The following is a 12,355-nucleotide window of genomic DNA, read 5'->3' as shown; positions in this document are numbered from 1 at the left end:
TTAGAGAGTACTACATACTGTATAAATCAAAGAGCAGTGACAGTGCTCAGTTTGTTAGACCCCGTTGATATGTGATAATAAAAAACAGCACAAACAAAAAGTCAAGCATCACAAACTGTAAGATCAATTTCACAGCATATCAAATAAAATACAAATACAGTAGATTACAGTTTTACAATGTGGGTCAAATGTATGGACACAAAAAAATCACTGTGAATTCTTAAGGGAAGTTTATATGAATGCTACTGTCATATTTATTGCACTTTCAGTCATGTTACTGTAAATTACTAATGCTTCTTACCGATTCTCTTTTATAGGCAATGCATTATTGAAGCGTCTTGGGTCTCTCCATTGGCCTATGGAAAAAAAAGTTACAATAATAAAATAAATAGACAGCCTGGATATTAACAGTCATCATACTTTTTCACATCCAACTCACTTTTCTTCATTTGTTCTTGTGGAAGTGTGCCAGCACATAGTTTCCCAAGGTCATTTGCCGCTAGCGGAGCATAGATTTGAGTGTTCAAAAGAGAGCTGGAGTAGTTGTCGGTTATGATATTGACAATGGGATCTCTCTGGTCGTCGCATGTCTCTTTTCCCTCCAGGCTCTTCAGGTTGTCATAAAGCTGTCTAGGGGACAAGTCACCTTCTTTAGGACTCTCAGGAGATGCAGAGGCAGAATCCCGTTGGTAGGATGGAGACTGACTCATCTCTTATAAAACGTGATATGTCAACTCAAGCAACATCTCTAGGTCTCTCTGAATATTGCACAGTTCCATTTGTATCACTTCTGTTATTGTTCAACTGAAGTTGCCTGGCAGTAGTTTTGCATCAAACCTGAGAACATCCAAAATGTTGTAAAGTCACAGAGACAGAATTCCTGTTCCCATTACATTGCTTATAATGACTTTAGAGTTTTGTGATAGAGACTCTGTGGCTTCAAGCTCTTTACTAAAATAGATATATTGCTACACTTGGATTTGTGTGGTAGATTTATGTCAAACAAGATAACGGACAACTTTTTAGTGAACAGTCTGAGACAACACTGTAACATACGTCAGGCTGAGGAAACGTGAAAACAGGCCTCCTCTACCGAGTTTACTTCTGGCAAATGTCCAATCCCTGGATAATAAGCTGGACGAACTCCGTAGCAGGGTGGCATTTCAACGGGACATTAACACCTGTAATGTTTTGGTTTTCACGGAGACTTGGCTCGACCCCACGATACCGGACGCCGCCATTGCTCCACACGGATTCTCCATTCATCGCCAGGACCGGACAATAAACTCAGGGAAGAGCAAGGGAGGAGGTGTCTGCTTCATGATTAACAACAACTGGTGCTCAGATGTGGAGATCATTTCTTCGGATCGTTTCTGCTAGAGCCATCATGTACATGCAGCCTTTTTATCTGCCCGTGGGGAGTTTATCTCCTGTTGTTCTATAAAAGTGTAATTTTCCTGGTCGCACGCTGGCAACAACACACGCTGAGGTGTATGGATTATCGAATGGATAGAGATTTTGGTTAAGGCCGATTATTGTCACCTGAGAGGTATAATTATAAGCAACATAATATATTTGTGATATATAGCAAGTCATGTAGCTAAGGTCGTGGACATATACACTCCATGTTACACCCCCTTTGACCGGATGGATTTTAACATTCGCCGCTCTGTAACAAGACAACAGTTCTTTCTTGATTTATTGATACTCTTTCCAGCTTAGACGAGAGGAAACCATATTAAACAAGAAAGTGCAAGACTGTTACTCATGCATTGATCTAATTATACCAACTTCCTCAATGTAGCACTCTTATGGCACAGATGGCTGTGTTTCAGTAGACATATAGGTATATCATTATTGGATGTCATTGATTGCTAATGAAATGTCATCATTGCATGTGCGCATTTAATCTACAGAAAAACAAGAAATCGGATTCAAATACCTAATATGTACTGTCATTGTCGTACTAGATACTTAATAGCACTCGGCATGGTAACAGCCTTTGCGTATTTGAAGAAGTGACCAACTTGACCTAGGCTTATGAACACTTCTTGAGCAGGTTACAGCTCGAAAGACATCGGGACAGTGTCATGTCGACACCTGCTCGCAACACTGGGATTTTAATCCTTTGTACTGACAAAAAAATAATGGGATTGACAGATGTAAGTCAGAGAGGCAGAGTGGGCTAGGAACAGGTGACCTCTCCCAACCCAAACTGATGACATATGGCTACCTTGAAAGCCTGGAAGAGAGGCCTGGCCCACCATCCCATCTTGGCTGAGCGCACAAAGTGATGATCTACCATCCAGTGAGGAACCTCCATGATTGTGAGCCTGTACTGCTAAAGAGACAAGAAAGAGTTACAAAAGTATACCATAATGGCTCCTACCTCTTAAGCTATAGATGTTGTCCCTGTGGGCATAGAGTCCTGGCAGTGTAGTAACCAAAAATTCAATTAGTCGACGTATCTATCCTCAATAAGTAATGTAAAGTCAATTCATGTTCGATCCTTACAACTCAAAACATATTGTTGTTACAGTATTACTTACGTCACACGCTGCTCGTAATGTATGCGCGCTGTTGGTATTCACCTCCGACAGAATGTTTGTTTTCCTTTTCTCTCTCACAACATTATCACACTCTCCCTCCCCTCCGCTACTCCTTGTATGGACGATCGCTGCAGTTTGCCTCGGAACCAGGATAGCAAGAGCATGTTGACGGTAAAGATGCCAGATCTATCACTACTCACAACTGTGCTTGTCGTCCCACCATTTGACAACAAAACTGCACGAGTATTGAGTATCGTTCTACTGTATGGTAGTTCGTCAGTTAATCCAGGGCTCTCTAGCAATAAAAGTCAAGACTTGTGAACAGCGCCTTCTGTGACTTGAACAAGCTTAACGATAAGCAGACCACAGTTGGAGGGAGCTTACATCTCTTGCGAACTTAACGACCTCCAGTTTGTGTCAGCCCTACTACTAACCTGACGCCACTGTTGGACAACAGTCCAACCCGTGATTCAAATGCTTCTGAAGGAACGTATGTTGCAGGGTCTGTTCTCTTAACGCAATACAGTAACATCAGGCATGGTTGGGCCTAGGCTATCTTTTCCAGAGTGGATAGCAACTCTCTAAAGTTAAACAATCGGTGATTGTTGAAAGGAAATGAGCATTCACTGACCCATTCACACTGCAGTAATGATAGATAGAGTTCAGATCGGAGGATGAAACCCTCTTAGTAGTCACTACATGGACACATGCAGAGCCACCAGGTAATATCCTGATTACCATCCTAGTACTAGGAGCGTGCAGTCTATCCGTGCAGCGCCGGGAAGTCAATGGGAGGGGGATGGAGGTGTCCGTGCACTGCTTCACAGGTGATTAAGAGAGTACTACATACTGTATAAACCAAAGAGCAGTGACAGTGCTCAGTTTGTTAGACCCCGTTGATATGTGATAATAAAAAACAGCACAAACAAAAAGTCAAGCATCACAAACTGTAAGATCAATTTCACAGCATATCAAATAAAATACAAATACTACAGTAGATTACAGTTTTACAATGTGGGTCAAATGTATGGACACAAAAAAATCACTGTGAATTCTTAAGGGAAGTTTATATGAATGCTACTGTCATATTTATTGCACTTTCAGTCATGTTACTGTAAATTACTAATGCTTCTTACCGATTCCTCTTTTATAGGCAATGCATTATTGAAGCGTCTTGGGTCTCTCCATTGGCCTATGGAAAAAAAGTTACAATAATAAAATAAATAGACAGCCTGGATATTAACAGTCATCATACTTTTCACATCCAACTCACTTTTCTTCATTTGTTCTTGTGGAAGTGTGCCAGCACATAGTTTCCCAAGGTCATTTGCCGCTAGCGGAGCATAGATTTGAGTGTTCAAAAGAGAGCTGGAGTAGTTTGTCGGTTATGATATTGACAATGGGATCTCTCTGGTCGTCGCATGTCTCTTTTCCTCCAGGCTCTTCAGGTTGTCATAAAGCTGTCTAGGGGACAAGTCACCTTCTTTAGGACTCTCAGGAGATGCAGAGGCAGAATCCCGTTGGTAGGATGGAGACTGACTCATCTCTTATAAAACGTGATATGTCAACTCAAGCAACATCTCTAGGTCTCTCTGAATATTGCACAGTTCCATTTGTATCACTTCTGTTATTGTTCAACTGAAGTTGCCTGGCAGTAGTTTTGCATCAAACCTGAGAACATCCAAAATGTTGTAAAGTCACAGAGACAGAATTCCTGTTCCCATTACATTGCTTATAATTACTTTTAGAGTTTTGTGATAGAGACTCTGTGGCTTCAAGCTCTTTACTAAAATAGATATATTGCTACACTTGGATTTTTGTGGAAGATTTATGTCAAACAAGATAACGGACAACTTTTTAGTGAACAGTCTGAGACAACACTGTAACTAATATCCCTACTGAAGCCAATAAAATGATCTCACTCTGTGATAACAGACAATACACTTCAACGCTATCCTTTCATTGAGGATGATGCATCAAGGGAAGTAATTACAGTCGCTACTGACAGATCGATGACTAAGGCTGACAACAATACCTTAGTCTATAAAACCCTGATTTCCCTCTGCAGGGTTCTATCATTTATAGCAGGCGCTGCAACAAAGCAGAAGTATAGACGTCTATTGTATTGAACAGTCAGCCTATTTTGTAGGTATTACATAGACTCATTTCAGACGGAGTTTGAATGTGTACATCTAAAGGTAAGCTGGCATCATTCAGTGTATCATATTGTCTCAATGCTGTTTATGTACTGTTGCCTTTTGATCTGTGAATTGAATGAATCATTTTCCTCACCTTAATGCATTGATGTAAATCTCAAGGCTGAGATGCTGTGCTAATTATTTTCATTTTCATTCTAGTGCTGGCGAAACCATTTCAGGGCCTTTTGAGGAAATCATCAACAATGTGGACCATTACTCTCGTTCTTTGTTTGGGGATTATTCTCACCTGGAGCAGAGGCCAGTGATCAGCATTCAGAACCGTTCCCTGTAATTGAACTCTCTGAAACGACCTCCCCTGGTCTTTTATTATCGGAAAAACAGAAATCCAACAGCTCAATTCAACCACCTCAGGTAGAGAGACCAAAAACACTGCACCCTCCTATGTGTTTGGAGTCAGCTAGAATCAGAGACGCCTTCAAATATGTCCATACTGTGGTTTCTCTTGTGGTTTTTGTTGTGGGAATAGTGGGAAATTCAGCCTTATTGAAAATCATATATGTAAACAAAAGCATGAGAAGTGGACCAAACATTCTCATTGCCAGTCTTGCTTTGGGGGATCTTATCCACATTGTGATAGACATTCCAATCAACGCATACAGGGTGAGTTAATCACTTCGCACTGTGTTACAATTACAATGAGAAAAACAACGTTGCACATTCTCCTTTCTCTGCTCTTTTTATCCATTTTCAAACTTCAATCTCACCTTGAATTGATTTTGGATGTTTTCTCAGTGAAAATGTTCTCTGCTTTTTTCTTCAGATCATGGCAGAAGATTGGCCATTTGGCTTAGCGCTGTGCAAACTCGTCCCCTTCATACAGAAAAGCACTGTTGGAATCACTGTGCTGAGCTTATGTGCTCTGAGTGTCGACAGGTACGGAGATAAGAAACACTGCTGTGCCCTACAAGGAAATAGTGTTCAGTAGCTACTTACTGTATTTCATCAAGCAGACAGATTTGTTTAGCATGAGACCTTGAAATGTTCTTTAACTGAAAAATGTAATATAGTTACAGAAAAAAAACTCCCTCAAGCCATTACATTTTCCCATTGATTTTGCAGATACCGAGCTGTAGTATCCTGGAATCGAATCAAAGGCATCGGAGTTCCAGTGTGGACAGCAATCGAAATAACTCTGATTTGGGTTATTTCTATCCTGCTGGCTGTGCCTGAAGTTGTCGGCTTTGATATGATAACAATGAACTATAAAGACAAGCATCTGAGAATATGTCTGCTTCATCCCATGCAAACCACACCGTTCATGCAGGTAATATAATCGTGACAATGCAACAGGACAAAACAGACAGATCAACACGTGTTTTCACCTCCAATGTTCAGCAATATTTACAAGTGTTAAGGAAATAATAGGAATAATAGCTCTAATCTGATTGTCTCATAACTCCTTTTAACAGATGCCCACACATTCTTGTAGAAGCCCTTGCAAACGTGTGTGTCTCAGATACTGTTTTATGTATGCTGTAACGTAGCAACCCCCCGACATCATGTCATCTGCAGCAGCGACTGACTGTGGGTTTCTGTCGTGTTCAATCAACAGTTTTATAAATCAGTGAAGGACTGGTGGCTCTTTGGCTTCTACTTTTGCATGCCCCTTGTTTGGACAGCCGTCTTCTACGCACTCATGACCAGGAAAATGCTGAAACATACCGAGAATACATTAAGCGACCACACCAAGCAGGTTATTACTTCTATGTTTTTGCTATTTTCTTTTTGTATTTTTATCATATTTTTGGAATAAACTCAACTTTAATATTGATTATATTTTTCCTTTAAAGAGAAGAGAAGTTGCAAAAACAGTCTTCTGCCTGGTGATCGTGTTTGCACTTTGCTGGTTGCCTCTGTACCTAAGCAGAATCTTGAAATCCACCATGTATGATCAGAAAGATCCTAAAAGGTGTCAGCTACTGAGGTGAGCATGACATGTGTACCAATGTTTTTCTCCTAGTTCCTTACATAGTTCTTTCTCATTTGACTATTTCATATTTTATTCATCCTTCTTTTTCAGCGTCTTTCTTGTCCTGGACTACTTTGGCATTAATATGGCATCACTCAACTCGTGCATCAACCCTATCGCATTGTACATAGTCAGCCAAAGGTTTAAAAGATGTTTCAAGGTGAGTTGTACTGATAGATTTCTGTTTCTACTTGTTCCAATGTATGGCACTATTCACTGTTACACATCTAGTGATGGTGAAGGCATTGTGATCCACATCGGGTGAGCTATCATGTGTCATCAAGGCCATATGGAGTCATGTCTGTTAAACGACCAGTCAGGAGAAAGCAATGACCCGAGGGAGTAATAAGTGAAAATGGTCTGGAAAACATTGTCAGAAAAAAAAAAAAAAACACTTGGCAATCTACCAGGCAGTTTGTCACCGAGTCAGAGTGATGTGTTACGAGGAAGAAGAAACAATAGCTTCAAGGCAATTTCCAAAAGAAAATGTCTTTAAAAGCCTTTATTGTATTACTAGCTCCGAAAGACATGTCTAAAACATACTTTGATTTGTTTTGGCACATCACAGTGCATGAAAATCTACTCTCCCCATCCAGTAATGGTATTTCATTTATTTATTATTAGTTGTGTGTGTTTTCCCCTTCAATTGATCCTTTTTCCTCTAATTAAAAGACAATCCAACTTGAGTTTGTTCTCAACAATTGTCTCTACTCAGACATTAAACATAATTGATTTCTACTATTCCCTCTCTGAAGTCTGCAGCAACAAGGCTTTTAAAGAAGAGTCATTATTCAAAGACAAGCCACACAAATTGCACTCTGATTATACTGTGAATCTACACACAGATACACTTCATTATATGCCATTTTCTATATGTGAAGTCGATGTTTGTTGTTCTCTGGCCAAATGTCTTTGTGTGTGTGGTCCTTCAGGCATGTCTGGGCAGTTGCTGTCCTCTTCAAGCTGTCAACCACGACGAGGCGCAGTCTGTTTTGAAGTCCAGAATGCAGGATCAAGCCTCGGAGCAGAGCAGCAACATCAAAGCTCACAAGCAGACGTCCACACCTCTACCTGAGCAGGAGAACACCTTACCGTGTTAACAAAACTCAGTGAAATTGGCTAGTGAGTTCTTAATAATTTTCTTTGTTATATACTGCCAACACAACTTTCATGGTTGCTCACCAACCTTGACATGCCAACCGAATAACATAAAACACAATTTGAGTAACATGCAGCACTGTCTGTTGTACTGCTGTCGTCAGTTGAACATCTGCTTTAGTATGAGCAACCTGGAGTCAGACTGTTCAGACTGTTTTCCCCCAGGGCTTGACTCACTCCCAACCATTACATCATATATTACCTACAGTACTACCTATCCTGTATCATGCATCACAGCTCCCAAATCACAGTTTTGGGCACGATGTTAACCTGGCACCCATCAACAGAAATCTTGTCACTGCTTACCGCCTGCATACAGTATATATTTGTTTGTATCGGTTTCTGTTCATGGATTCTGGTAAGACACTCTGCCGTACGAAATCAAGCAAATGGGAATTTAGGATTATTACGGTGGGTTTTATGCGGAACGGTGTATTATTAGCACATAAATGCCTGTTTTCATCTGTTATGTTTCCCCGTGCACAAAGAGTTTATAGCATTCTTTCGTTCTTGAACCTTGAGAAACATTAAATTGGTACCAAAAGTAGATTCTGTCTCCAACACTGAATGACTGATTGATGGTGGCCTATTTTTAATGCATTGTTAAATGTGTAATGCATGGAGACACTTTATAAAAGACCTGAGAGTGGGGAAGAAGGAAAACGAAGATGACAGAATGAGGTCAGGAGGAGAGCGGGGAGGGGTGGGGAGGTTGAGATGAGCACCTGATAGGTCTCCCTGTCATAGGACAAGGCAAGCACAAATAGAGCGCTGTTCTTCCAGCTAACGCTGTATCAGTCTGCAAAACTGTCTTGATGCTGTGCACTGAAATGCCTATTAAAAGTTTATCTTGTCTAAGTAAAGAGTATACTCTCAGCTGTTTGAAGATTCAGTTGTTTGTTTGAATGAAAGCTTGTGATGTGTGTAAGGCTTATAAATAAGAGACGTGTAAAACTGAAATGACCTTGTGGTATTTTCTAAAACTAACTTTCCAGTAAAGTAATGTTTATAGCTCAAATTAAACTTTTATATTATAGTAATACACATTAATTTTAAGCACATATATTATTGACATGTCTGACTGAAAAATACCTTATTTAAACCTTAGATAAATAAAGCTATACACTTGTTGATAAATGATTCTCATAATACCATGCACATTAAAATGCCAGCTCTGTTTTATATCATGACTTTTTCACAAGTGTGCAATTGTAAAATGTGTTTGTTGCTGTAATAGCTCTTGGCACATTAAATAGAGAGGACAAGGAAATGCTGGTTGCACATCACATCTCATCAAACCAGCAGTCTACCATCTTTATGTACCTAATCAGCTATCCTTGCTTTCCTTCACACTCATACACTAGACAACAACAGCTTTTTTCAAGAATCAATGTGATCATTTAAAATTTGAATCCATCGCCTACAAGATTTGTCTTCAAAATTGTACATTTAGCCATAAAATCAAGCTGTTGTAAAGTTGTACTGTTAAGACAAATTTAAGCCATCTGAGTCTAAATGTGTTTGTGATTAGAGAAGCCAAAAATATGTTTTGAGAGAAAAGAGAGAGTAACATGCGTGCGTTCCAGCCCACACAGTCATATTGCCTGCTGCGCTACACACATATGCACCTCTCTCTGTTTTGACATGAGAGACAGTGTCTCTGTGTCTCTCAGGCTTTGTCTGTTGGATACAACACTGTTGGACAGGATATGGGAGTTCAGTATGCTCAGTTGTGCTGGAGCCAATTTGTACTGTTTTTGATCTAGCACAACATGGCCCATGTCATTTTGTGTCTTTTAGTTGTCTGTACCCTGTTTGAAATCCGTCCTGCTTGTTTTTTACTAGGTCTTGTTATTTTCTGATATGTGTATGTTAATTAAGATGGCTTTCATTTTCATTTGTACAGTCAAATGGAAATCCAAAGTGTACGTACTGCAGCAGCACACTTCTGTCAGTTACTAATTAGAGTCAAATTCAGTCATATCCTCTTCCCTTAGTTGATGGAAATGACAGCAGATACTCAACAAATGGTGTAGTGCTATCATGTCCGCAGCAATAAACTCTCACAACTGGCTTATGACATTGACACAATCATGCTCCAGCATCCACAGAAAGGTGACATCAGTGTCAACATGGGCGAGAAAGCGGGCATCTTAAACCTTCTTTAGCAATCTCTGTACACACAAGGCTCGGATAGAGCTCCCCACGGTGCTGCCCAGCCTCCCCAGACTGTGGATTTAATTAAACAGTGTGAAATTAATTAATCAGTGGGGTGGCAGGTAAAAGGACTTCTCACTACAACTGCTCACACAACCAAGACAGGCATTTCATGAGCGGTGACAGTTATTAATTTGCTCTATTTGTTATTATAGTGTTTCTATATAGAGATGCTGAAATTCAGGGAGATTAAAAAGCTTGGCATGGGAAAAAAGTCATGCAAATTATCAAAATAACAGCTCCCGAAAATCAAAGTGTAAACCTGTGTTTGATCTGTTCTATCAATTAATTAAAAATTTCAGTTCTGTATAATAATGTGGTGCAAATTAGATGGAAATGAGATAAAATATTCATTTAGTTATCTGGGGAATCTGCCTGGAGGGCTTTTAAGTCTTCAGTCTGGCTCAGAAATGCTGTCCATATGGCAATTATGTACAGTAGTGTTGCAGGAGGATTGGTCTGATGCCTACTGGCAGAGAGGAGCTTGCCTGTGACAAACTGCTGCTAGGATCTGATGTGAGTTAAGGGAGATAATGAGGCTGTTGTAAGCCTTAAGTATAGCGCCTGCCCCCGGGGTGGCATATCTAAGGGCTCAGGGTCCTTCATTGTTGCACATGCAGCTGAGGATTAAAACACATTTACTTTTTTTTCTCATAAACTTTGTTAGTACTTTCCGCAACTCTTTGGACAACTTCTGCTTTCATGTGGCAAGCCTCCTGACATTTGAGAAGGATCTGTTTTCTTCCCCTTTTTTCTTTTTACAGTTTGTAGATGAGGTGAGGTCTTGATTCGATTCTGCTTTGAGCTATGTATAGCTCTTTTTAAACACCCCAACCAAGGACTTTTACATTCTGGGGTACTTCCTACATTGACTGAAGTTTTGACAAATTCTGTATTTTGATAGAGAATCTTTAATATTATACCCACGAGGCACCGCGTGGCTTCTCAACTTGAAAATTAATTGTCAGGGTAAAAATAATTACGATATAGTCGAGGAATTAATTGTTGTTGTTGTACTGTACCTTGTCCTCTGAGAGAAAACCATGCCTGTGTTGTAAAGATAACTGTCCACCGCTTGTGAGGGACTCTTGACATCCACTGCAGGTTGGATGCCTCCACCACCTTAACTGTCACATATACAGCATGTTACTAAGGAAACAATGGTGCAAATTCCAGGACTGTGTCCAATTTAAACCTACACCACACCACACCACAGGTTTTCTATTTGAGTGTAACAAGGACACCATGCAACCAAGTGCAATACACAGAAAAAAATCCCTGCAGTGTGTGCAGAGTAATTGAGTCACCCGGGGAGAATTCCTATCATGTTTCATGACGGAGAGTGTTAGTCACTTAATGCCGGACTTACCTGTAAAACAACATAGACCATATTTACAGTTCCTATACAAGACACACTCCCTAATAATACCAGCATGCATTTAATTAATGGCCATTATGGGCTTGCATACTAAAGAGGAGGGTGAGTGTGTGAGGGAGAGAGAGACAGAGAGAGAGAGAGAGAGTCAATCGGATACTCAAGCCAATGGCAAGGAAACCTCGGAGAAACCTGCAAATGGCAAACAGAGTCAGACTACTGGGCAGAGCTGCAAGTAGTCACTCAACCATGGGATTAAAACGCATTTAAGCCTTGTACCAGCCAAACCCCCACCCTTCGTCCAGCCATGTTATTCTTAGCCATTCAGGAGAAATGAAAGACAAATGTTTGGTGCCTGGGTTGTTATTGCCATTGCGAAACTGCAGGTTATAGGTTCTTCACGATGCCAGCATCTATAAACATATTGAAGTGCTTTCTAGCAGAAAAACATAATGAGCTAGGTAGTCTAAAAGGGTTTCTGTGTTCTGGTGAAGGTGCAAAATGGACTGTCACTACTGCTTATTTCATTCATGTCTGGATGTTATGGAAAACATGCAATCAAATGTAGGACACGTTTACTAGAGTGGTTCACTTCACACTTCTATTCACACATCTAATGCCTCTTGGGCAACAAGAGGCAAATTTATGAAAGGCTATCGACATTTTTATAGGCAGCTCTAGTGAGTGCATGGGCTTGATTAGCACAAATCCATGCCACAAGATAAATCACCAGCTAAGTTATCCCAAATGTATTGAGCTGAGTGTTGGTGCCAACAGGATGTTTGTGAAAAAGCTTTTGATTCAGTGGTCACCAGTGTACCACAGAGCCCTGCCTGACTGTTCTTGTTTTGATGGGCAGTGATGAAAG

General features: G+C 40.3%; 1 protein-coding gene across 1 annotated transcript; it reads left to right on the top strand.

The window, feature by feature from the left end:
- Positions 1-4,918: 4,918 nt before the first annotated feature.
- Positions 4,919-7,837, top strand: LOC134867511 (endothelin receptor type B-like). Its single transcript, XM_063888138.1, is given in 8 exon segments — positions 4,919-4,995; positions 4,997-5,368; positions 5,529-5,641; positions 5,828-6,032; positions 6,321-6,461; positions 6,559-6,692; positions 6,789-6,897; positions 7,670-7,837. Coding segments are annotated over 8 exon segments (1,287 nt in total). The 5' UTR covers positions 4,919-4,950.
- Positions 7,838-12,355: the final 4,518 nt, after the last annotated feature.

The sequence above is a fragment of the Eleginops maclovinus genome, chromosome 7, assembly GCF_036324505.1.
Source record: "Eleginops maclovinus isolate JMC-PN-2008 ecotype Puerto Natales chromosome 7, JC_Emac_rtc_rv5, whole genome shotgun sequence".
NCBI lineage: Eukaryota > Metazoa > Chordata > Actinopteri > Perciformes > Eleginopidae > Eleginops > Eleginops maclovinus.
The sequence above is the reverse complement of the archived record's forward strand: the minus strand, read 5'-3'. Positions and strand labels throughout refer to the sequence as shown.